Source organism: Melanotaenia boesemani, chromosome 3 (assembly GCF_017639745.1).
Source record: "Melanotaenia boesemani isolate fMelBoe1 chromosome 3, fMelBoe1.pri, whole genome shotgun sequence".
Taxonomy (NCBI): Eukaryota; Metazoa; Chordata; class Actinopteri; order Atheriniformes; family Melanotaeniidae; genus Melanotaenia; species Melanotaenia boesemani.
Window position 1 is genome coordinate 20,297,276 of NC_055684.1, and position 27,122 is coordinate 20,324,397.

A 27,122-nucleotide genomic window follows, 5' to 3' on the forward strand; every position below is an offset into this window, starting at 1 on the left:
TGAATCTGTTGTCTGAAATGTTTACCTGCTGTAAAATTAATTTATCATTCATGTTTGCACAGAGGGGGAGAAAGTGAAAAACATATCAGTGCACCACGCCCAAGGGCGTTCTTCCCTGGGTACAGTGAGAGCTGGCATGTCTGATCTGGCCAATACGAACTTTCTTATGTTTTACTTGTAATTGTTGCTGTAATGAGTGTTGATTGATTTCTAGAGCTTGATGGTAGTTTACCTGTCAGATGAACAAATATTGCCCTCTAGTGGTGAAAATGGGAATCTTTGTGATTTTTATCTGCTTCTTGTCTAAACTTCTAACTATGACACAAAACCACAGGCGTCCTGGAGTATGTTAAATCTTTATTATTGCATTCATGATCATCACAGTTTACAGTTGGAACGAACCCCAGGTATCTCCTGAAATTCTACATAAACATCAAAATTCAGAACCACTAGTTGCTTGACAACATGGTTTTCCTGCAAAATAAAAATGAGATGATCTAGAAATATACTGCTCAAATAATATAGTGATTAACTTAATTTACACTTATGGTGTATTAATTTTTCTTTAAAGCTCTAATAGTAATATAAAAACTATTCTTGTCAAATTCAAATAAATATCCACACTGTATTTGATTGCTTTAAGATATAGGACGGAGTGTAGATTGTCTTCAACATGTAGATATTTTCTATTTGAAAATAGCAACTATGAGAACTGAGACATGGAGTTTTCAACTTCTCAAATATTACATTTTTTACATTTTTTTTTTTTTACTGGTTTACGAGGATCTTCATCTTCCGGTAAAGATTCAGGGAAGCTGAAATGTAAATTCATTAACCTTCGGAGTGTCTGAGTCTTCTGCAAAGAGGAAACCACAGGACAGTTTTCTGGTAGCATTTAAGCACATCCGGAATAATCAATCAATACAAACACAGACTGAACCCACAATAACTGGAGTGTGGATTCTTCAAGTCACAAAAGGGATGCATGAAATGCAAAACAGAAAGAACTGGTCCCAGTAAGACTACTGGTGGGTGGAATGCAAGTTGGACCTGATGCTTTAAAACAGGAAGTGTCACATTTACAACCTCTAATCATGATCTATTCATAGTTGTGGACTGCAGGTGCATAGCGTAAAATTTGGGGGTAATAAAAGCCTGCATATGACTATAAAAAGTATAAAAATGTCAAAGCATGTGCCCTGCACTACTTTCAGAAATGTCCATTAAGTATAGCTCATTTTACTGAATAAATCTAAATCTCAAAAGCATATAACACATTCAGAGGAGGACATTCCTCAAACAATGCCTCTTAAAGCTGTCTTTTAAGACTTCTTTCAGTGAACCTATTTAGAAATTATTTTTCTGGATCCAAGGCACTGGGATCATGGCCAACTGAGGGCCTCCTGAGGGCATTGTGAGGCTGAGCCACTGGGAAACCCCTGAGCTTCTCCTGCAAGCTGCCCACAGCCAGCCTCATCTGGTCTTCAGCCCCCTGGAGAGATTTCAGCTCCATTGTATAAAAGACGTACAGCAGGAAGGTGGTCAGCAGGATGGCGAAACACAGTGTGGCCAGCAGGTAAAAGGAGATACGTGGGAAAGGCTGTTCTGCTCCCAGAGCCAACCAGGGCACCGCTGCAATGGCCAGCTCCAGGAAAAGCAGAGCCAAGCCCATCACTCCGGTACGTGCTGCTGTGTAGCGCATCCTCTCGGCACAGTGCAAGCCCACCTTGACTTCTGTACGGGCCTCTGTCAAAATATCCACCAATTCTGCCAGCTTTCCTGCAGCCATGAAAGACACAGACGGGACAAAGAGCAAACCAAAATTTTTACGATTCATTAAAAGTCTAAAGTTAGAGTAAAGTGCAACAGAAGCAGACTCTATACACCAGATGGTGCTCCTTTAGATGAAAGCAACATCAGACAGTCTTTTCTAAGTCATAATGCTATCATTTACGTTAAAAATACCTCCAGGAGAGTCCCGAGTCTTTGATTGATCACTTCCAGCCTCAGCTGGAAGTGACTTCAGGCTCAGATGAGCAGTGAGAGCCTCGTGATCCGAGTATGGAAATGGATGGTCAGGAACGAAGCCTTTGGTGGTGCTCATGAAATCACAGTGGATGTCGGTTTTGGAGGAACCCTGGAATGTCAAAATAGGAAATGTGCTTCATGAGTTAAAGCAAAATTATTTTTAAGCTTCTGAAAAACAGCAGGTGCATCAAAACTTTCACCAACCTTGAACAGGATGTAGTCAATTCGAATTCCCTTTTCAAAGGGGACAAGCTCCTTTTTACTGATAAAAGGGTTGTCTGCAATTAGAGTCATGCCATTCTCACATCCCTGCAACAGAACATGATAAACTAGTTACAGAAAAGCAGAGTCGTCGTTTTTTTCTTTAATTTCACAACTTGGTTTTGAGATGTTGAAGCCACAATGACACTGCTGCATTCAGCTTACAAATTTACTAAGAAGTATCGCACAATCTACAACAGACTAGTGTTAAAGCTTGTTTAAATGCTTGCACACTCATGTCATCAGTGTTTTTGCAAAGTTTTTTTCTACTGGCAAAGTGTTTCATGAAGCTGACAAAATATGAAACAAGTGTGAAAAAGGGGCTAAAAGTACAATACTAAATCATGCGTAAAAAAATATTTTAAAGTGTAATGTGTGTTCATTTATTAACACTTTTTGTGGGACTTTCTTGTTGACACATACATCAAATTTAGTAGTTTCTAAATAGGAGTCTCGCAGTCCAGTGTAAGACATAAGCAGCCTGTTGCCGAGGTCCTGAGGGTGCATGTTGAGATCACCACCGAGAATAACCACATCTGCTCCAGCAGAAGTGTGACTAACAGAAAACAGAAAAATTGTTATTCACCAGTGATGCAATTTGCCATCAAGACAAAACTTTTTTGCAAGTGTTGTTTATTTAAAATAATTTCAATGTAAAATTGCATGAAAACTTTCTATAATTCTAAATGCCAACAGGTGTAGGTCATCAGATCATAAATATGCAAAAACACACCAGTGTAAACAGAGCTTATGGGGAAGTGCGCTGAATATACAAACAGAGGCACTACCGGATGAACTGCTGCAGCTCCCAGGCCTGGACCACTCTGTGAGGTAGATAAGAGTCCTTCTCCCTTGAATATTCTGCATGCAGCTATGAAAACACAGCAACAAAAGTCACAAAAAGCTAAATGAAATAATAAATATGAAAATAATATGCAGACAGGGCTGAGACTTGATTTTATGAGCTCTTACATGAGTGAGATAAACGTTTGCAGTCAGGTTGTTGATGTTTAAAACAGCCATGCCAACAGCTTTACCCCCAAACCAGTCCCCGTGGTGGGCCTAAATACGAGGGAAAACAGTAGGAGGGAGTTAGAGACGCAGTCAGTTAAAGATATAAAAAAAAAGAAAATAATTCTCATCAATTTTTATGTTAAACTCAAAGTTCAATTTTCACATCAGCTTGATAAAATAACAACATGATTAGTTGGTCAATATGCAAACAAATAGCTGTCTTTGTGAATGTGCATGTTTATGTAAATATGATTGCATATGTCTATAGTTTTCTTTCCCCAATTCTTTAGTACTGTAAATTTAGTTTAAATTAATTTAACTTTGAGAATGGATGCTATTAGAGTTAACTTAAATTTTACTGATCTAAAAGGTTTTACTTTTTTTGTACACTTACACAAAACTTTAGAGCCCTGCAGACTTACCATATAGGGATAACCGTTCAGTGAGTAGCGGTAAAGAAATGTGTCATGAATTCTGTGTTTAGTAAAAATGGCCAGTCCACTGCCTATGACTCCGCTGCAAAGTGAGGGTCAGAGAAAGAAAGAACCAGAAGTGACATGATTATTTGAAGTCCTTTGTTGCTGGAATGAACTACTACGCATCTTGGTTTATGTCAAAATGTAATCTGTCATGTCATTACAAGTGCAATAAAGTTTTGTAGTTCTTATCTCTGCAGGAGATGAGAATATTTATCTATTTAATTTGACATTTTTTTTAGCAGATTAGAAAAGTAACTGACTAAACAGAGAATTGGTATGAAGGTCAAGAAGGAATTAAACAATAAAGGTTAACACTTCATGAAGTTTTGGCTTCAGTTACATTTTGCAGATATTTTTCTGACATGAGGATGGTGTTGCCTTTTGATGGTTTACTCTTTACACTTTAAGAATGAAAGATATTCAGAGTTTAGAAGTTTTAGAAGAATTTTCCAGCAAAGCTTGATATGTTACCTTTTGAAGTAATGAGAGTGAGGATGACAGCAGGCTAGTTTCTTTTTCAGGTAGAGATAGTCCTTCTCACTCCACACCTGAAAAAAGTTTTATGTGCCAATTAAAAGCACAACATGAAACATAACTGCATCATTTCAACTGTTTATTTAAGGTACACATGGATTTGTGACACTTGACAACTGTTATCTGCAGAACATGAGCAATAGCTGATTAAATCAATCTGATTGCCAACTCTGCAACTTTTCAACCTTGTAATGCAGCTTTCACAAACCTCTTGCAGTAAAACAATATCATGTTCCTCCTTGCACAACATGTCTCCAATCATGCGATAGCGCTGAGGACGGTGTTTGCTTAGAAAGCGGATCCCCCTGTGAAACATAGAATAAAGTCAGAGTATGAATTTTTGTTTTACATGCTAGTACATGTACGGAGATGAAAAGCAATGCATTCAAAATCTTAACAAACCAAAACCACTGACCAGCAGTTCAGAGTGAAGACTCTCACACTGACACAGTCTGCATTTGCCATGATGGCAGGTCAGTGGATCAGGAGAAGAAATGATGGGGTTTCAGATCAAGAAAGTCAGATCAGGCGAGGTAGGCGACTGGGGCAGAACCTGATGCGTGACATGAAAAATTATTGTTACATGTTGATGTCAGACATCCATTTATGTTATCATTATGTGGCATGCTCAAGTGCAAAATAAATAAGTAAATAAATAAAAGAAAAAGCATCCACTATGTACACCATGGGTAGAAGTGAAATGGGAGCATTTCAGTTAGAAAACACAATCTGGCAGTTTGAATAACTTTTGAGCCAAGGGAAGATTAACACTGATGATTCATAAAATGTAAAACTGGAGAGAAGGGTAAGGGGGAAACAACAGAAAAACACCGAAAACTACACAGTAAGCACTGAAAGTGCAAACTTAGCAGGATGTAGCCTGACTTACAGTTCTGGTTCCTATATTGTTGAAAAAAAATCACTAAAATTAGTTTTAGCCACTAATCTGTTTGACAATTTTAAAAGTTCACCTGAAATATTCATTTGAGCATCACAAGAAATCAACAGACTAAATTGTGCAAATGTTTAGACTTTAAGAGCTATTACAATAGGGTTTGAATAATTTAGCTGGCAACTGCATGTAGCAATAAGTAAGCATAGGTATTGTGTATCTTCTGCCATGTGTAAACCTGATGACAAATTTATGTGTTTTTAAATTTTAAATATTTTTAATAGCTGACCCAGCAAGCGCCACTGTGTCATGTGACTTTAGGAGATAGTGTGTGTGTTCAGTCCTCTCTCCTGGGTGTGCAACATGTACATACTGCTGACATGGCTTTGCTCTGTATGAGAGACATGGGAAAAACAGTAATATATTGAAAAGAATCAAGGAGTCAAGGGCAACAGTGCTTTTGCATAGACAAAGCTTATTTCAATGTGCAAATACAATGAAAATATTAACAAAATAAAATGAATATTTGATTTTTTTTTTCAGAATTATGGTAAGCTGAATGTGTGAAACTAGGGTGTGCACTGTATGCAACATGTGGTTAAAGTGATGATGCATCAGTCTAAGCTGTAAAACAACAATAACTATATATCCTAGCCAGATAACAGTCATTTGCTCTCAACCCACTGGCTTTAAAATATATATATATATATATATATATATATATATATATATATATATATACATATACATATATATATATATATATATATATATACATATACATAAACTCAAAATGCCATGATTTTGTCCTATTAATTCAGGTTAAGAACGTCTTTTTACACTAAATTATGTATTATAATATCAAGTACTGCAGGAATTTCAGCTGTTTTCCCATTTGGATCAACATTTATCATTTTGACTCAAAATCGGATGAGCTACAACTAGCAAAACAAATCAGGTTCATAGGTACATTAGTACTACTACTATAGATTAATATATGTGACCTTACATAAATCACATTGTAACGCTGTGGTTGGAGTCACCAAATCAAACGCAATCTTTACGACAAAAACATGCTTTTTAACTTGGGAACAAAATGTGAAGGGTTCCAGAAATTGACGTTACACCTGCAGCGACACGACAAGTAAACGCATCTTGTGTTACGTTTGCGTTAACATTGGGTAGCCCAAGAGGATGAAGTTTCGGCTAACGCGTCAGTCTCTGCTAGAAATGGAACCGTTAAAGCATTCGGTCGTTTGTAGTGGTAAACCTCTAATTTTAAATGTTAAGCTAACTTCAGATCAACGCAAACACATGACAACCAATCTAACTAGCCTGTAGCTGTGAAGCTTGGTTCTGGTTTCCATTGACCTGATTTCCAGTAAATTCATCATATTATCTTACCGCACAAGCTTCTGGTTGCCGGCTGGAGTTAATGGCACAGTTGATATGCTGACGTAGTTACAGTGTGGTAATTTTTTTGTTTGTGTGATAATTTAGCTTTCCGTTAGCCTGCTAGCTCACCGTCGCTTTAACCCTGGTTAATAATTGTCTAGAAAACACACAACTGTTTATTCAGCATCTCAGGTCGCATACACTGATACAACAGCATTCCGACGTTTCCATCGCTCCCTGTCTTGCACGCTAACGCTAAGTCAGCTGGTATAAAAATGATTGAAATGGCCTCCGTCCGGTTATGTTCTTTTACTCAAAAAAAAAAGAAAGAAAAAAAGGAAGTAAACAACAGGAATTTTGGCTCAAATGCAAGTTTATGGACAACTTTGGATAATGTATAAAGTACATATAAATATATATGGATAATATGAATTTTCGGCAGGGAAAAGTCGGTTCAACAAAGTTTTATTTTGCCTACGTCACTTCCTGCTTGTGCTGCCTAAATCTCAAGTTCTTCTGGGAAATGACGTTTTTTTAAGTGGCTTCCTGGGTCCCAGACAGTGCAGCTTCGACTACAACAGATGCTAGCATGAACATGTAAGGATGAAGCAAAAACAAAGTTTAAAAATACATATTAACAAAATAATAATAACACACATTTTAAAATCCAAATTAAACAAAAGTGTTTAAAGTGTTTCCATAACTAGATAAATTGTAAAATAATAAATAAATAAAAACTTTTGAGAATAAAGAGGATTGTTCACATTTACTTATGCAATGTCAAAATTAACCTTTTCAAATAAGAACTTATATTTTTCGTTTTGTTGTCTCTGCATGACTTAATTTTTCATATTTAGTTCAGGCAGATGGGTTGACATGCCAGACAACAGTATTTTTTAAATTCCAAAAATAATCTAATAACTCAAATATATTTTCTTTTCCATTGTGAAATCTTTGTCAAAAACTTCTATTAATAAATAATTCAATTTATATATGAAAATATAAATATTTATAAATACTTCATTAATAAATAATGGTAGATGTGGACAACAGTAAAGAGACATTTTCCATATCAACATATAGATATAAGAAAAATAAAAGGTAGCTCATGTTTTTGTGATATTGGTATGAAAAGAATCAATGTGGACACAACAAATTAACAAACATGTTTAATGAGTTTCCTGGGGAAAATGGCCCCAAAGGCACCATGCGTCTTGTGAGATACATTTGTTGATTATATAGTCCAACCTCTACTTTTAAGTATAAAATTGCAATGCACAATGGTAACAAAGACAATAGTAAACCACCTTAACCGCCCCCCCCGCCCAAAAAAAAAGGAAAAAAAAAAAAAAAAACTGAACAAAACTGCCCACACCATTCAGAATATGATACATTAGATATCTCATTATTAATTATCAATACCATTACTATCACACACATTATTTTCAGTGAAGCATATGGCAAACACTGAATGTCAAAAGACAACAGAATCAAAACAATCTTGATATTGGCAGAAAATGTCCGTATAAAAGTTAAACTGAGACCTGCAAGAGAAGGAGTGTTATTGTGTCTAGCTTGTGAAATACAACATTCAAAGCCAGGTGCAATTATACCACTGTTACATCTTAAATTTGCACTTTCATAGCAAATTTGTCCAGTGAACCACACAGAGCAGACACTTGTCCAGCAGAACCTGTGGGCTGACAGTTAATCCTGTCTTTAATACAAGTACTGCAATACTTTTAACATCTCCATTACAGTGGAAAATTATCAACACATCTCCAGAACCCCACCCTGCCCTCCCACTATTTCTCTTCCAACCCTATAAATAACAATCAATGGTCATACTCCACAGAGACAATGGCTCTCATTCAAGACAATTATTTAGACCAATTTCAAAATCGATGGTGTAAAAAATTGTCTTAAATATAAAACTGCACTTTTATTCATGAATGCAGCTTCTCCACGTTACATGGAGAAGATGAGTGAAGTAAACTAACCAACTTCACAGCATACAATCTCTTTTTTAAACAAAAGAAACAGTGATCAACTTCTCCCCCCTCTTACCATGGTCTCTGTGCTGAGTTACTTGAACAAAAAAAAAAAAAAAAAAACCCTCCCCCCCAAAAAAATGCTCCTATGTAACACATATTCCTTTAGTATCCACTGACTCACAGTACAGAAACAACTCATTGTATTTAATTAAGCTACATATCTCAAGGCAGAAAATAAGCACTGCTGTTGCTGCACCCCCCCCCCCCCCCCCCCCCCCCCCCCGATCTTTGTAAGTGCATCCAAGCACACGTCTTCAGAGAGAAATAACAGTGGGTCTCGTAAGGAAGGCAAAGCCCTGGCTTCATGTCAGGACAGAAACGTTACAAGACATCCCTCGTGTCAAAATTCAGTTACAGATAGATGCTTGTAAGACCTGATTTTTTTTAAAACTGTGTAATAAAATATGAACACAAATAGAATCTTAATAACACAGCAACACAATTAATCTCCCCCCCTGTACACTTGGACTGTAAAACTTGGGATGATTTTTTTTTGTCCTTTTTATCTTTTTTCTTTTTTTGTAAAACAGGCTACATCAAAAGTTATCATTCCTTTGTATGCTTGAAGACGAACACTGCCTCCAAAGATGTTGATTTTTTTTCCAATATTTTTGTAAGAAAACACAATTGTTTGACTTTTTTCTGTTCATGTAAAAACAAGAGGTAGTAAAAAAAAAAAAAAAGAAAAAAAGGGCAATCCAAAGTGGCAGGTAATGATATAACCTTTGGTGAAAAGGCACTTGCTGTCCTAATAAACCTTTACAATTTCCCTATGGTTTCCCTCGTCCTGTGGTCCTACTCTTTCCACTTCTAAGTCCAATATACTCTACTCTTACAGCACGTAGCATGTAGCATGTTCCTCCAGTAACTGTAAGAATCTTTTTATGTCTAAACACATTCACATCCCCTCTGCAAAACTTTTCAAGTTCCATCAATAACAACAGCAAAAGTCACCCACTTCATCTTAATCATGTTTAAACACATGGCAAATAGCTGGTAGTCCACAGTTCTTCAAATTTCTTTGCATGTTGGCACATCCACACTTTTTTTTTTCTCGCTCCTTTTTTTTAAACGCTTAAATGTGTTCACGTTAGTCCGGTGTTGTTTGAATATTTTTTTTTATTGTTGTAGTTTTTCCTGGATGGTTGAGGTGGTCAAAGAGAGATTGTGTCAAGCTTTTTTTTTCTGGCTCTTCCAAAACTTCCCTGACGAGCTGTTAGTCTTTAACAAGTTTGTAGACGTGATACTGAGCTCCGTGTTCACTATTGGAAACCTCAAAAACAAATGCTATACAGAGCAGGGTCTCCTGGGTGTCGCGGTTTGTCACCACCTGAGGAGAAAGGAAAGAGTTGAGACAGTTGGATCAACGGATAATATTTTCATGTCCATGCTTAGTCTGGAGCTACTGACAGTGGACACGTTTCAGCATCTCTTTAGCTCACATACAGTGTTAACATGTTGTTCTGTCTTTGCCACTGTAGAAAAACATACAGTACACAAATGTTTGACATCAAAATGTTTTACCAAAGATTGTTTTATTTTTAGTTGATATGAAGTTAAAGTTTGATATCTTTATTATAAGTTAATTCTACTCTCTCTGGTAACTAAAACAGCTTGTAAACTGCTTTAAATAACATGAGTCTTTCAGTTCTTATTTGGGAATATTTTGTCAAGTCTCCCTTCAAAACATTTCTAATTTTGTGAGATTCTTGGCCGTCTTGTATTTGCTGCTCTTGCCATCTAGAAACAGATGTTCAGTTTCATTTATGTCAAGCTAAACCCTGTGGCTTGTGTTCTTGCAGTATTTCATTTTGCAATGTGAGTCATGTTTATGAACATTTTTGAGGATGATTTTTCTCATTTATGGAGAAGTTTAGAATGAGTCAATTGTGTAACGACAGTAGCTAACAGTGCTTTTATGTGAGGTGAGGATTTCTGGCTGCACAGCTGCCAGTAGCACCAAGGTGTTCGGTCATATTCAAATTAAATGGTCTAATCTGAAGGAGGAGGGAGATGCTAATCAATATTGAAGACACACAGCATGGTATAATCTTGCAAGTGTTTAGTCTACATTTTAGTATAAATGTTTTAGGGGGCAGAAATCCAGGCAGAATGTCATGTAGCCTTGTCTCGTGGTGTGAACCAAGCTCCTTTTTAAGCTTAAAAACAGAAAAATGTATATTTGTATCTTTTGACTAACATATCATCCAAATAACCTCCCCCCCAAATTTCTTTGAATATTAATATGAAATGACTGTACATTACCTGTAAGATTGTGAAGTTTTCAAGAACACTGTTCATCATGTATTTTTCAGGCAAGTGTTTGAGTTTGTGGATAAAGTTGATCATGTACTCGCACATAGGAGAGCGGTGGATCCTGTAAACACACTTTCCTCCTTCCAGGCGGGCGTACTCTGTCTGCAACAAATACAGGAACATCAAAAACATATGGCTAGGAGCTAAAAATGAGAGAACTGGCTGCACCAAACACAAGTTTGAGAAAAGACACAGTGAACACACACCCTTACCTCGACTTTCTCGACAACCTGCTTGCCAAATGAGCAGACTTTGGTTGAAACAGTGATCGTCATGTTCTCGGTGCTGCTGTACTGGCTGCTGACACCGTAGAACGAACCTGGGCCATCCGGCATCCCGCTGCTATTCAGGTCAGCCTGCAGAATTTAATGTGAGACAGAACTTTAACAGAAAAAGAAGCTTAGCATAAAATGCATGGGGCATAGTCTTTAAATCATGCTCTGCTCTACACTGCGGTGTCATACAATAAGGAGGCAGTTTGCATGAGGTGTATAACTACAGAATAAACAGCAAATGAAAATGGCTCACCCAGAATTTTACTAGGAAGAAAGCATTCTGGGGGCCTTTCTCATAAAGCTCTTTGAGTCCACCCTTTTTCTCCGGGAACTTGTCGTAGATCTGCCGGATGTCCACAGCCTCAAGGAGCGGATCACTGTAGGAGGGATTGGTTTGTCCGATGTGGACAAACAAGTGTTTGCTGTACTGTAGTGGACAGAGATGTAGGAGATAATAATGTAGTCTAAGAATCCAATTATAACACATAGAATAATGATCAGATACTTATAAGATTTTTCTATTTGTTTGAACCATGGAAGATAACTGATCGATGCAGCTGCTGGTTCAGGGAAAGTTCATTTAATGCAGATACGCCGTGACGTGCTATACCTCTGAGGGGCACTAAGAGCTGGTAACAAAACTTCTTTTGCTCTAAAAGATTTCCTCAAAAACATTGATTTCTCTTAAAAATATTAAGATAGTAGACTTTGTCTACAAGTGGTTGTCATTTTGAAAATGATAACAGTATACATATATTGTATTCTAGCACCATCCCTAGATTTGGCATGTCTACAGATGTCTCTAAAAATAAAAGAAAAAATAGAAAAAGATCAACGCCAACAGGTTCTGTAATTTTTCTTTTGCACTCAAAGTACCTCACAAAACAAAAAGAGTGGAAATTAGAACAATCAAAATGGGCTCAAACATTTAGCCCATCAAATGTAAAACATTTCCCAGAGACCAACGTTGTTAGCAACATGTCAGACTTTAACCTACGTTGTCTGGATCTCTCGGAACCTCCATAAAGGCTGAATACTCCAACATCCTCAGCTTTGAGGAAGCAATCGTTCGATCCTGCCACACTGGAACTGCAGTAGCGGTTGGTGGGGCAGGTGGTGCCAAGGGCTCATAGGCTGCATGCACAAACACACAAACATTAATGTGAACAGTCACTTTCATTTTCTAAAGCACACCCACAGAGTTTTAACTTAACATTTACCTGGTACGGTTTGTTGTATGGGGCCTTGTAGGTTTTGATACTGTACAAAAGGTTTAATGCTGAAAGACAAAAAAAAAAAAAAAAAAGCTCCAGTCAGGAAAATGTCTTGTTATCTGATGTGTGTTTCCATTAGGTTCTACTGTGTTTGCATCTCTGGCCTTCTTTTGTTTGTGCAGATGTGTTAGTGTAAAAGAGTAGCATGTGTTGCTGCACCAGCAAGGCGTAAGTCCACCTGCTTCAATGCTTCTTAATGATGCAAAACTGCACCAGTTATATTATTTTACTGGTCAAACAAAGAATGTTTGACAGGAAATATTTGGTACTGTTTCAGATCATCAAACACAGTCAGGATTTATCTGCCCTATCTTTCTTGATCAAATCTGAAGCAGTTAATTTGCCCGGTGGTGGATTACATCAGTGCAGGAAACATACAGCACAAAATAATGTAAAAGAAGAGTTAGTGCTGCTTTGTGCTCACAGTTGGGACTGGGCTAGGGGCAACTTACGCATGGCTGGTGCGGCCGAGCCCAGGAGTCCTTCCCGGGTTGAGATCTAGAACCATCCTGGTGTTGAAAAATGTGATTCATTAAACACACCCTGCAATACCCACCTGACATAAAGCCCAACCTGCTCGCCAATGCACTCATACATTCTTGCATTTACTTTTCTTTAGGACCAACTTATCTCGTCATAAACTGCACACATTGTAGATTCACACTAAACAGATCTGGAAGACTCGGTGGAAGGGTTTACTTACTCCTGAGAGGGTCCAGGCTGTACTGGGATTGGAGTAGGCCAGAACTGGAGATTAAGAAAAAAACGTTTTATCACATTTTTACAACAAGTCATGTTTAAGTGTAATCACTTAAAAGATTAAATGGAGGTCTCACTCTGGGTGGCTGGTATGGAGACAATGGAGGAAGATGATTCTTTATCATACTGGGGGAGACGATCTGTGCGGATGACAATGCCGCCATATTCTGCAGGGCTTTGTCTTTAGATGCCTGATCCTACAGGTTGAGAGAGAGAAATGAAAGGAGTCAACCACAAGGTGGCAGCATGACTTCAACATGATTATCAAAAGAACAATGGTAGTCTGTGTACTAAGCTTGATCAATTAAACAAATGCATATGTTTAACCACATGAATAAACTTGACACAATAGCTTAACAGTTAAATTACACTGCAATGATTTTGATGATGTTTCTTTGAAAGAACAGTTTTTGGGAAGAGGAGAAGAATAGAGGAAGTGAAGCACCTTGGTTCCAGTGAATTTGAGGTCAGTGTGTTAAAAAGATCACCACAGAAAAAATGAAATAAAGTGACTAAAGTTGCATGATTTCAGAGTAAACAAAAAAGGCCATCTTTAGCTGTGCAAGTATTGAAATTTACAGCTCATAAACGGTAAAACGATGCATGATAGAATGAACACCTCATATTTCAAAATTGCATCATAGTGCTCTCTTTTCTTTGTTTGCAAAAATGTTTATACTTTAAACAATAAGCTCTGACTTTGCAATTAAAGGAAAGATGCCTCAGAAATGCCACCTTATGCAAAGCAAGCAAGAATTTGACTTTTGGCAGAGGCTGCGGGGCCATTATGCTACATCAGGCAGGATGCACAGCAGCGCTGTGTTCAAAGCCGTTCCCTAAGCATTGCTTCAGGACGGGATAGCAACGGGACGGGACGCCATGCCAGCAGAGGGCTATAGCAAAGGGACAGTGCACTAGTGCTGCCATACAAAGGGGGGGAGGGAAGCGTATTGCACAAGTCAGATCACTTACCAAATTCATTGCCTGAATCAAAAAAAGAGAGAAACCCATTAGTACCGTGCAGTTCTACATTATGATCTGAAATTAAACTCTTTTTTGGGGGGGGGCAGGGGGGTAAACTCAATAGTAATTTTAAATCAAAGTTCATAATCGCTCTTTCATTATGTGGACATTGTGTGCAGGAACTACACATTTCAAATACACCATGAATGGCAGTTTACTCTGGATTAGCAGTTATGAGGCTTAGCAGGGACTCAGAGAAACATGAGGCCACTTTTTTCTTACTGGTCAACTGCTTAATATTCACAAGACTTAAACTAATCTTGATACATTGCAAAAAATATGTGTATTATTATAAAGGAAGCAATCTTTTGCCTCTTCTTTTTAACACAAGAGAATGAAAATAAAGTCAAGTATTGGAGGCCTTACAACACAGGACTGCAGTGTATTACATCAGATGTACAGTGGAACACAGTGTCAGTGTCAGATTTAACTGTTAGTTTCTACTTTATCCTTGGCTTGGGCGTAGGCTTAGAAACAGGTTTTTATGTTACATGCAAACTACTTTAACTTCATAAATGTTTGATAAACCCTCAAAGAAGGGGTCTGCAGTCACTACAACTACAAGTGCATTTTACTGGGAGTTAATCCATTCAGAAAAGCAAGAAAAACTAACTAAAACAGAATCAATTATCCTGTCCACTGAAACTAAACACAGACTTAAACATAACATAGACCCCTGAACAGAGGTGTCCAAAAAGTTAAACATATGAAGAATTACAAAGCCATATTGTGATCTTTAAATAATGTTCTTATTTAAAAATAATTAAGTATATCATGCTTTTATCTTTTAAGGAGACAGATAGGAGAGACAGGTTACAAATGTTGATTGAGAAACAATCAACATGTGTAACAGAGCATTATAAACCCAGTCATGACTGGAGGATTCAAGGGAAGCTTATAATTTCAATTTAAGGTAAATTTGGTATTTGTGGGAAGCATAGACTCTTGGTTAGAGCTGGTGCAAAAAAGGTGATGCATCCTTTTACTTTTAAGTTTAATCAGTAGCCAGTGTTGGGTGCACTGCACTACATAAAATATGTATTTAATATAAGCTAAGACATGACTGCTAGGGATGCTGCTCTTCTCTAGAAAATTAGTCAGCACTGAGAGGTTAATCTGAGAGGAAGTTAGCACCACACAGTACAGTTTCTGTAGTATTTAGCAGTGCCTGCATTTATTATCTGTTTGTAAAGATGCAAAAATTATAAAAAGCTTGGAGAGTTCAGAGGATTTTAAAGAAAGACGAGTCAAAAAGAGTTACATAATGACAACTTTAAAAGATTAATTTATATTGGGTTTTACAGAAGACATTATAAACAGACACAATATAGGAACTAAAGGTATCAGAGTCAAGAAAGTTTTAAGAAAAGAAGTGCCAGAAGAGTGCAGTATGATGCAAAAGCATGGCAGGCACAGAGGGCAGAAACAGATAAGCTGGAGCAACATGCGGCTAAATGCCCTTTCTTTGGGACCATCAAGGCAGTTTGCATTGCATTTAAAGGAAAAAATCACTAAGCATATATAACGATTAGTTTTGGGATTCTATTTATTTTTATTGAAGCTTAGGGCTACAGCCAAAGTTATAAAGCCCTTTGTGGTGGTGTGCTGCATGCACAGAAGCAGGATTGTGACCATTTTTTTAAAGAACTCGTAATTGTTAAGAAATGTAATCTGCATGGCAAGTATGCATCTACTTACGCAGAAGAAACAGGCTTCAAATGAAAGTAAGGACTGCTGATCAGATTCATAAATTAGCTGATTAGTGCAAAGCCAAGCCTGTACGAGCCCCGCAGAGGCTGCGGTGAAGCGCATACCTTTAGCTTTGACTGGATCTCGCGAGATTTTCTCCGGGCGAGAACCTGCAAGTGGCTAGAAACCTGCACAGGAGAATAGCCAAGAGGAGGGAAGAGGAAAGGAGACAGGGAAGAAAGGGAGAAGCCGTAACCAAAGAGGAAAGAGACGCCCAGTCAGTCTGCCGGGAGGCCGGCGGCACCTACCTTTATACCCGCCTGGTATTCACGGACTTTCTTCCGCGCTAACACCTGTATGTGACTAGACACCTAAAGGGGTGTGAAACAGTTTTTGAGCATAAAATAACAGATATACACATACAGCCATATAAGCGCAGACATATCGAGAGGACAAACATTCTCCGCTGCGACAACGAACACATTAACCCTTTGGCATTCCAGTGGGTTGAAGGCGGGATGATTTGTGTGTTCCTGCAAGACTGCAGGAATGTCAAGGGGTTAAGACATCAAAGTGTGATCAAAATGAAAGTTAATTTAAAGGAAAAATTGGTGATTCTACCCACCCCACCATTCCTTTACCCCCAACAGTTACCAGACCTTCAATGCTCTGAAGCTTTAGTTCAAAGCTTACCTCAGAAAGAAACAACCAATTACTGCTGAGTAATGTGATTACAGTCTTTATGCTTGCATTCACACACACACAGACACACACACATTGATGTGGTTTGCAGGTCAAACTAATGTAACTAAACTACACAAGTCAATGAGGCCATTAAAAATCAACCTTGTCTATAAAACAAAAAAAGTCATGATGCTGATAGGAAGATGGGAAGCAGACAGTGCAAAAAGCATGACAAACATGTTCAACAGGTTGTTATTATTGTCTGTTGCATAACTGTATAAAGTATGCATATATGTGTAAGCATGTGTTTATATACTTCTGTGAGTTTCAGCACATGAAAAGTCTACTCAAATCATTTGAAATTGCAGTATGTCTGATAGAAACTTATCTTATGTTACTTGTTTTTGTGATTTATCTCTATTACTTCTTTTATTCTTTTGTTTTAAATCAATAAAAACATCCAAAATTTTGCCAAGTGTACAATAAGTATGTAGTGTGTACTAATAAAAAGGTAAAAAAAATCTGATGCTATACATAAAAAACACCACTGCATACAGATACAACACGACAGTACTTAACTAGAACAGTTTAGTCATTTCCTGGTTGTGTTGATGCAATAACTTCACTAGCTTAGGGTTATAAATCAAAACTACATGATTAGGGTAAAAAAAGTAAATGAACAAACATTCTTTGTTTTACATCGTTGTCACTTAGACCACAGGCTTCGTTTCAACTAAAATTTTTCTGGAAAACTTCAAAACTGAAAGTTTTTTTTATTGTTTTGAACAATCTAGAAGTATGAAATAAGAATATTTGAGAGATCAGACCTACAGATTTATTTATCATGTTCTGTCTCATGTCCATTAATATTTATTAGAAAAATACTTAAAACAGCTATTGTGTTTCAAAAATTCAATGCAATGCAAATCTACTCAGACTTGAAATGTGTAAGTTTTCATATGTGTCCTCCAGTCACATTAAGTTAACCTAGTCACTACACATGCAATTTATTTATTTATTTGTTTTACAAGCACGAGAAATCACATATTTTCTGAACATAATAACTGGTCATTAGTGCCTGCATGGATGAACAAACCATAGTGTCATTTTTTGGAGGGACAGTCTTCCTTTAGGACAGCTCTTTCTTGTCCAAACAGGTAATACATCAGTGAGCCACACTGCTGTATTAGATGGCTATAACCAATTACTACAACCCAAAATAAAAGTTAATCCATAGCTGTAAACAGTTTTCAACTAACATGCTGGCTACTCTTGTTGGAGTGATGTTCACCAAAAAAAAAAAAACTACAAACCAAACTATTTCAGGAAATTACTCAACATTTCTTCAAACAAAGACATGTGCAATAAAATTAGACTTACTCTAAAAAAAACAAACAAACAAAAAACACTTAGGAAAGACATTGATAAAAAGATTCAGCAGCATAAGGCAAAAATCATGCATTTTGTAATCCACTTGCTTACCTGCTTTCTGGTGCGGGTTTTGCCTGTCCTCAGCTTGATGTACCTTGCTATTAATTCATTACGACCTGTAAGAAAAACAGAGGAAAGCAATGAAAGACACTAAATATCCATAGATTACTGACAACTTCTTCAGTCGGACACAGGGTGTCACTCTAGTCTTCTCATGTAGGAAGAAAGTCAGCATAGCAGAACTCATAAGACACATTTTTTGTGGGAGTTACAATAACACCTTTGTTACTTATTACACATAAATCAAATATTAAAGGACAGATTTTCATGCTTTGGCTCCAAGTTCTCATTAGCTCGTTTCACACCCTCTTAATGTCTGCTCACATGGTCCTGCAGCCTAATTACAAAGTGTGCTTAGAAAACAGAACCATGTTTTTCATGACATGACAGCTACACTCGAAATTCTGCGCAAACAAGTTGTGTAGGGAACAGGCATCTATTCTGGGCTTTTGTGGTCCTCTTTACGCTCATTGCTGTGCCTGAGATTTCACAAGCGCTGCCTTTTCAGAAAACTGCTGCTGCAATCAAGAAAAGCTCATCTTTGGTGGAAGGGAAGCACAAAAAGCAGCATTATGTTGTCTCAAAGGAAAGTCAGTCCATCAGGCTTTCTGAGTTTTCTTTTCTGCCAAGTCACGCTTACTGGGTGTCTGTGGTTGAAAACGGGGCCAAAGGAAGAGGTTGAACCGCTATATCATTATGAATAATGATTCCAAACTTGCTGACAGAAATTACACTGACAAAACTGGTCAAGGTTCTTAAATACATGCAGCACAGACACACAGCAGACTCAGTGTCTAAGAGGTTTAACAGCTTTCCAGACATATAATGACAGGAGGAACAAGTCCTGCTTTTTCACGGACTCTTTAGCACTCGGCCTCCTGAAGGCCCTGGTTAGTGCAATTACCATAAAAGTACTGCAGGCCATCTCCAGCAGGCTTGCAGCATTCACTATACTTGCCAGCCAGTCAGTCCGGCGGTCGGCCAGCACAGCACAGTAGAGCTAAGCTGTCTGCCGATACCGAGGTAGCTCCTCCCATTCTGCCCCGGGCAAAGGATGGACACACCCGCTCCAGCGCCTCCACATTCCTAGCATTCCTGTAAGCCTGTCACATCTGTGCTAGCCAGTCTGATTGGGCCTGCGAACACAGCCGGAGCTCGGGTGAGCACACAAATGCTCGTATGGACTTCTAGCTCTGGTAGAAGCAGGGGTTAGGGCAGGGGTGAGGGCCAATAGGTTGAGCTTGGGGGGGGTTGTTGATTATGGATGGGTAAAAGGGGCAGCTGAAAAGGGCAGCGACTCTTGGAGGAAACACAAAGCTATAACTGTCTCTGCCAACAACTGCCACCTGGCAGCCCTTTTCCCAAAACAACACCACAGTGTGACCCCGCAGTCAACGGACAACAGCACCTGCTGCTGACCATCCCAACAGCGGATGGCAGAGAGAAAACAATGCCAGCTCGACCCCCACTCAACTGTCACTCTCAATCTCTTTTTTTTATTTTTTTAAATTGGGGGGGGGGTTTACTCACACCTCTAGCAAAATGTTAAACACAGACGTACTGAGAAAAATGAAACAGGTAGGAACTTCTCCAAGATCACAAACCTGATTTGTATGGAGCAGACTTTCAGCACAAGGGGTTAGTTAACGTAATGAGCTCCTTTTTTTTTTTTTTTTTTTTTTACTTTGTTTTAAATTTTATACTTAAAGTGGAAATGATTAAACATACCATACACAGCTTTTTATAATTTTGGTGCAGTGTTGAGCATAAATAGTTTTTTTTTTTTTTTTACTTTTAAGTGGTGCATCAAAAATCTGTTTTATCTTTTGAACAGCGATGTTCTGTAGCTGTGATCTCAGATCACCCCCCCCCTTTTTTTTTTCTTAGAGACATGTGGTTGGCATTAAGATACTTCCAATCCGAGTTTTTGTTTTATATAACATATACTGTAGCCCAGTGCTGAAACATCACTGTGTAGTGGACCTACGGTGAGCCCCTAGTAACTTTCAAATAAGCCTTCACGAAATTAAACATGATTATTACTTAGAAACAGAAGTTATGAGTTTACCTAAAAGTTTTATGCTCTGTGGGAAAATAAATAAATAAATAAAATAAGTTTTATTTGTTTAAATGATTTATTACCTCTCTAAGTAGCACCACTACACATATGGAAAATATTAACAGTGATTTTTATTTTTAGTGGTAATAAGTCCAAATTATTTTATTAACTATGTTGAGGTGGAGCATAATTTCTCAAAAGACAGCTCTGCAATGAGACTGAGGAAAAAGACAAAAAAACAAAACAACAAAAGGAAAACAAACAAACAAAAAAAAATGTATGTAGAAATATTTAAAAGAAAGTACTAGATCTTTGCTGCTGAATAAACCATCTACAGGTTTTGCATCTAACTAGTAGTTCTGTCAAGTTTTTCTTTTCAACAAAGACCCTGCAGGACTGGTTATATTGGATGATATCTTTATTTTAGATGCATTGCTTCCTTAAACTTTTACACAGAGATATAGAGAACTACTGCCTTGTCAACCGGCAGCTGTGGCAGTCGACATCTGTTCAGACTTGCCACGGTTGGGGGGATCAGACAGCCAGAGGTCCACACTGCAGGGAATCATGACAGGTGCATGCAAAACAGACACTCGCTTGTACAACTGCATGCACGGCCTCATTGTCCTCTGCATTCCTACATTTGTGCTTTCCATCTTTCTTACACTTTCCAACCGATCACAACTCCCTTGATGATTGCTCAACCTTCACTCAGATAGCTGCAGGCAGCCGTTCTTAACATCTTCCCTGACAAGACACGCCCATCTTTTTCTTTTACTACATGACCACTGGAATTTTCCACTTCCATGCTAAGATAGAGAGCAAAAAGGTAATCTCTCCTGACTTCCCATAACTACCCCTTCTCCAGTTCCATCCCTGCTGCTCAGTTTCTCCCCTCAACACTTTCTACACCCTTATTCTCCTTCCTCCTCCCTTTTCATAACATTGAGGTAATCCTAAATTGCTAACATACTGCTCAACCATGACTGAAAACATTCCTAACATCTCAGCGAGGGGGCTGACAGGGAAGCACCAGGCCTGCTCAGTCATCAAACAGGCTTGCTTAACCCCCTCTCTTTTACCTACACACACACGTTCTCTCACAACTATGCACATGCACCAAAACTGCTAATTCAAATGTGGTCATCGAAGGTCAGAACAGGCATGAGCCTCCCTCTGGCACCTAAATCTTTTCCCTTTATCATACCCATAGTGCTTTGCTGTAATGACAGCTGCAGGGCTGAGGGGAAAAGGTGTGTGCTTCAGCTTTGACACACCTGTTAAAGCCAGAAAACGCAGGTGAACAACATGTCAGTACAGCCCCAAAGCAAAACAAGACAGGCAACATTTTTTTCCAGATGCTTTCTCTGAACTCAGTGTGTCAAATGTTCCAACTATTTAATTTTACTAAGAACAAACATCTAAGCTTTTCTTTGAATGTTACCAGTTTGTTGATAATCTACTAAGCACTTGAAAATAGCAACAGATTTCACACACACACAAAAACTAAAGAAATTAAAGTTATGACATTTTGGGAAATAAATTTGTTACTTTTTTTAGACAAAGATTAAATGAGTTATAGATTTATCATAGGTCCCTGTAATTACAATCAGCAATCTTTTAATCTGTTGCTAATGCATGAAGCCAATATTTTGTGATTTTAAGAAGGTTATGTTCCAGGACATAATCCCTGGATTATTGGAGGATGATTTTTCCATTTTAAACCAGGGGTTTTGTTGCCGATTGAGAGATATGACATTGTGATATGTCTAAGCTCTTAACAGGTATGTTGATTTTGTTAGCTGCTGAGTCAACTTTCAAAGGCTTTGTTAAGCTAACTAGCCTCTGTAAACTTACAGCAAAACAAAGTATACCTCTGGAGAATTTCCAAAAAGAAAATTAACATGAATTCACTGCCAAAGAGACGTGATTCAAGCTCATTTGGCAAACAGCATTTTAAAATGATAATGCAATAAAGGTCTGTTCTTTATCATCTATGACTATATCTTTGAAGGCCATCCATGACAAGAGAATTACCAAAACAAAAACTATGACCATAATAAAAACAGTCTGGACATTCCAAACTGCTGAACCATTTATTTTGACCAGTTTAATCCCGACCCCAAGATGGATTTTCATAACCTGCTGTTTACGTTTAGTGTAACAGCAAAAAAACAAAATACAAACAAAGAGAAAATCATTCTATGTGCAGATATTACACATTCATTAAATACTGATATCCGTTGTTGATATCCTGGCAATCATCAAAAAAGAAATGAGTAAAGAACAAACTTCAAAGACTCATCGGCGCTGAGGACGGCTTGGCAGAATGATGCAGATGATTCCACCAATGTCCTGATCTAATTTCAAGTGTTGTAATGGTTTGATTAAGGTTTACTGACTGATCAGTTTAGAGGTCAGTGGAAACTTCGTGATTCTTGATTTCTATTGTTTTATGTCAGCCATGAAAGCTGTGTTGAATGTAAAGTACATTAGCTTTAATGTACTTATGGAGTCAAACTGTCAACTGTGTCTTTGAAAAATCGGTAAATGACGTAGCTTATCTTGAAAAAATAAATAAATAAATAAAAAATTGGACATCCCTGGATTTGTCGCACTACTTCTGCCTAATTTTAAGTTGTCATTGTCACTAAAAATATAGTCACCAATTGTTCCTGCCATGTATTGATGCAGAGATGGATGGTTTTCTACACAATATAGATGGTTTTCATTTGGCATGCAATGTGTTTTTCAGTGGAAACTAAGTAAATAGATTACAGTGATGTCAAAACTAAGGTTAGCTAAAGCATTTTTGGGCTTGACAGATGACAGATGTAGAGGTGTCAGCAGCAGAGATACATACCATTATACATTTATAACTAGAATAAAATCAGCGTGAACAGGATTCATTTGGTTTATGTGGTGAAGTGACAGGTAACATATTCATGCAATCATGTGCACAATTAAAAATGTGATCACATGATTATAAATAAGTGGGCTGAGAATGGGTGTTAATTTTGCTGTAATAAACTTTAATTTTAAGTTTTGGCTAATACTGATGCCATAATTGAAAATTTCTTCAGTTAAATCAGAACAAAACTGAAATAATTATCTTTGCACCAGAAAAATGCATGCACAGGATAAAGGAGACACTTGCACCTACCTTTGGTTCTGGTTTTACTTTGGATGGCTAATGCCATGTCTGGTTCGTTCTTGTTTTTATCATCTGAGAAATATTGCCAAACTAAGCTCCATTGTGTCACATCCTGACCTGGAAATCATTATTCATGGTTTTGTTTCATCATGTTTGGATTATTGCAATGGACTATACACCTGTCTTAGCAAAACCGCTCAAGAACAGTTGCAAGTTGCTAAAAATGCTGCTGCCAGGTTTTTGACAAAATCCTCTCATGTGACTCCAATCCTGATGCAACTGAACTGGCTTCCAGTTTATTTCAGAGTGCAATTTAAGAGTATTTCACTGATTTGGGGAGCTCTTCAAGTGAGGCACCAGGTCATAAAAGAGAAGCCATATCTCCCTGGCAGGTCACTGAGGTCCTGTGACCAGGGCCTGCTGATGGTGCCCCATACTAAGCTGAAGACTAAAGGAGACAGAGCTTTCTGTTCAGCGGCCCCCAGACTCTGGAACTCTCTTCCTTTGGACTTGAGATCGGTGGACTCTGTGGTTGCTTTTAAAAGCCAGTTAAAAACACATCTTTTTAAATCTGCTTTTTATTTTTTTATTTATTTATTTTTTTGCATTGTTGGCTGTTGTGAAGCACTTTATGATTTTATATATCGTAAAGTGCTACATAAAGTTTTTTACTTTTTACTTACTTACATTCACCTTACACAAAAATGTATGTACCAGGTCTGGTGCACTCATAGGCATGTTTTTATTTTTGTGTGTGGTCACTGGTAGGATGACAGGTCTTGCATCTCTTAACCACTGCTTCGATTGTGCGGTCACTAATTTTGGACTGGGAATTTTTATTAAGATTGTGGAAGTATTATAATATGAGAACAGATATATTCTGACTATGCAGTAATTGTGGCTAAATAATAAACTAGAGTCAAGCTTCTTTTTTCTTGCACTAACAGCTAGAATGCATCATAACATGATTAAAATGTAACATTATTACACTATCTGAGTGACTGGAAATGATACTGGGAAGTCTAGACAGGCTTGTGGAATACAAATCACATGTATAAAGAAGTCCAGTAAATGGAAATTTTGTAAAGGTTTCCCACCAAGTAACAAAAAAAAAAAAAAAAAAAAAAAATCCTGGAAGAAAAGCAGAATTCCCAATAGGAGAGATGACTTGTTTGCTTTCGGAGACCACTGGGAGTCTGAGACTGCAAGGTAGACAGTATTACATGCAGTGCAATCGTTAACATTCCCCTAACCTCACGTCAGGGCAGCTTTTAGATGTCTGAGGTAATCACCTTGTGAGAGAGCTTCTTCTAGTGCATGCCTTGGCTCTGCCTGCAGAGCCTCAGATGACTTATTGTAAATGGAGAAGGTGTTTAGTGCTTGAGAAAAAAAAATAAGAGAGAGAGGGATCCTCTAAAAGGGGTCCTGACAGTTTGTTGCTAAGGGGAAAGGTTTGTGCACGGCCAACCTCTTTGATGATGTTGTCATATGGAGCCTGGGACAAAACACTGCCATGACAAGCAAAGCTGACAAGTTATTTAGGTGAATTTAAAGATGATTTTAGATGTTCATACTTAAGACTTCTCATTAAAAACTATTGCTAAAAAAGACACTGTATGATAGTCATGTAATTTAGGGGATTTACAGAATACATTTTGTAGTCTAAATTTATTTTATTTTCTGTAACCTTTAAGTTAAAATGTGATTTTATTTGGTTTGGTTCAGACAGAATTGGCAATTTTTTACAAAAATCACATAAGCAAATCAAAATAACTTTATTAGTCCATCAGTTTTTTCTACAATTGTTGTATATCCTCTTATAATAATTCATAATCTTCTGTTTGTAATTTTATTCAGGGGATTAATAAAACATTTTTACATTCATCATAATTTCATTTATTTAGGGCATTTTTTAGCACATATTAATTAATTGCCTATTACTGGATTTTTAAATTCTTTGCTTTTTCCAAACAACAGTATTTCAAACTACAAATCAAATAAAAAAAAAAATAAAAGAAAATAAACATGCTGGGAAAATTTCTAAAATAAAAAGAAAATTATTAATCTACCAAAAAATCTTGACAAGTTTCTTTTTGCTACCTGTTTACTGAATATTTCTGTCTACTTTGCTTGTGAAAGCAGGTTCAGAATTACCGTTAAAGCAGCAAGAGAAGCTGAGTAATCTCCGGTATGCGCTTGTCCCTGAATAACTAAATCTGCCTGACAAATGCGTGGATGAGATTCCATCTTGGGTTGAATCATACCAAAAGAATCCAATGTGACGTCAAGCACCTAAAACTCTAATAAAAAAGATTAAGACTAGAAACTTGGGTGGCAGTAATGAAGCTGAGATGTGATAAACATGAATTAAATAGCAAGAAAGTCTTACAAATGGAAGACCTAAAGATGTTAAACAGTGAGATGAACATAACACCACAAAACCAAAAAGATTTCCTTGTTGTCAGGGCCAAGAAAAACACCAAAGAAAGCACAACTAGATTATTGCTGTTATGCAAAATCTCCAACATCAAATGCTAAATCTAATTAAGAAAGCATTATCTTAAGAACAGGAACGAGAGAGTGGGATCTAAATAATGAAAGACAAGTGCACTCAGTTTCCTACACCTGGATGTTAGCAAATCTGCCAGAGCACTTGCCAATATATCCATCTGGACTTTCTCAGGACATTAAGGGCTCAACACCTGCAATTTAATGAACACGCAGCAGGAAACAGCACAACTACTCCGAAACCACATGAATATTTGAAATTTTCTACAGAAGAGCATGCCGATGTGATGTTTTCATTCCTAAGTGTCATGCTGTGCTAATTATTGCTAATTTAGCCAAGAGATCCAGCATCAAACGCAGCACTTCACAAGAAACCAGATTCAGCCAGTTACCTACAGCAATAGTGTGGGGAGAAAGAAGACAATGACGGTAAACGATATAAAAAACATGACACAAGGCTTAGTGAGGAAGAAAAGAAGCCATAAAATAGTGAGCATAAAAATGTAAAGAAAAACATTCTGAAGAAAAAGACAAGAGTAAATTAATGGAGAGCGAAGCTGAGCTGCTCCCAGGACTGCAATAACCAGCTCTGAGACTGCTGGTGAGACTGGAAGAACCTGCCCTTGGGTCACAGCACAACAGGTACAGACCTGTTAAAGACAGTTCTGCGTGGAAAGAAAACATTCACCACTCGGTTGGAGTTGTGAAATGAGAGCGAAAGAGGAAGAAGTATTTTTGCTCTTTGTTGTTAGAGCAGTTTAGTCCATATTTGTTTGCTTGTGGCCACAAATCACTGTGGAATGGATGGTTTTCTCATTTTCTGCATTCATTATGGAACTCATTTCCATGTAATTGTTGTTCTTCTGTTACTCTGGCTGTTTCCCAGTCTACTCACCATACATCTTTCCTTCATCTGACAGGATGATTTTCCTCCTGCCACAGGGAGGGTAGATGGCGAGGGCCTCCTGGAAGCTTTGCTCAATATCCGGGCTCCAAACTCCCTCGGCGTCGCCATCCATGGTCTTGTCCTCGTTGTCCCCATCCAGCCCATCTTCTGGGCTACCGTTGGCGCTCCACTCGTTGGACGCAATGGTGGCGGCTCCCCCTGGGCCCGACCCTGAGCCCCAACAACAAAAGATCTGTAGGAGATCTGTGGGATAAAGCAATGGAAACTTTTCTTTAACACTTTAGTCAAACTTTAGCTAATGTTCAGCTTCCCAATCATCATGAAAT

The 27,122-nt window shown here is 37.8% G+C and overlaps 2 protein-coding genes across 8 annotated transcripts in view; both read right to left on the minus strand.

Moving 5' to 3' along the window:
- Positions 1 to 344: 344 nt before the first annotated feature.
- Positions 345 to 6,932, minus strand: smpd2b (sphingomyelin phosphodiesterase 2b). The gene is made up of 11 exons (XM_041981490.1): positions 6,613 to 6,932; positions 4,732 to 4,869; positions 4,525 to 4,621; positions 4,254 to 4,330; positions 3,726 to 3,819; positions 3,262 to 3,351; positions 3,078 to 3,160; positions 2,713 to 2,845; positions 2,233 to 2,337; positions 1,966 to 2,137; positions 345 to 1,779 (listed from the first exon to the last, which is right to left on the minus strand). The coding sequence occupies exons 2-11, from the start codon at positions 4,779 to 4,781 to the stop codon at positions 1,355 to 1,357; spliced, it is 1,326 nt and encodes a 441-aa protein (XP_041837424.1). The 5' UTR covers positions 4,782 to 4,869; positions 6,613 to 6,932; the 3' UTR covers positions 345 to 1,354.
- An 825-nt stretch (positions 6,933 to 7,757) lies between these two features.
- tead3b (TEA domain family member 3 b) overlaps positions 7,758 to 27,122 on the minus strand; it is a 30,732-nt gene continuing 11,367 nt past the window's right edge. The window contains exons 3-15 of one of the 7 annotated variants that reach the window (XM_041981107.1): positions 26,785 to 27,039; positions 18,160 to 18,224; positions 16,119 to 16,181; positions 14,254 to 14,265; positions 13,359 to 13,478; positions 13,226 to 13,269; positions 12,975 to 13,031; positions 12,469 to 12,527; positions 12,246 to 12,382; positions 11,502 to 11,675; positions 11,186 to 11,329; positions 10,923 to 11,075; positions 7,758 to 9,987 (exon numbers count right to left, since the gene is read on the minus strand). In XM_041981107.1, the coding sequence (XP_041837041.1) occupies positions 9,874 to 9,987; positions 10,923 to 11,075; positions 11,186 to 11,329; positions 11,502 to 11,675; positions 12,246 to 12,382; positions 12,469 to 12,527; positions 12,975 to 13,031; positions 13,226 to 13,269; positions 13,359 to 13,478; positions 14,254 to 14,265; positions 16,119 to 16,181; positions 18,160 to 18,224; positions 26,785 to 26,908 (1,266 nt within the window). In that variant the 5' untranslated portion in view covers positions 26,909 to 27,039 and the 3' untranslated portion in view covers positions 7,758 to 9,873. Of the gene's footprint in view, positions 9,988 to 10,922; positions 11,076 to 11,185; positions 11,330 to 11,501; positions 11,676 to 12,245; positions 12,383 to 12,468; positions 12,528 to 12,974; positions 13,032 to 13,225; positions 13,270 to 13,358; positions 13,479 to 14,253; positions 14,266 to 16,118; positions 16,182 to 16,301; positions 16,365 to 18,159; positions 18,225 to 26,784; positions 27,040 to 27,122 lie in introns of all 7 variants that reach the window. The other 6 variants (XM_041981108.1, XM_041981106.1, XM_041981111.1 and 3 more) reach the window with 6 other exon arrangements.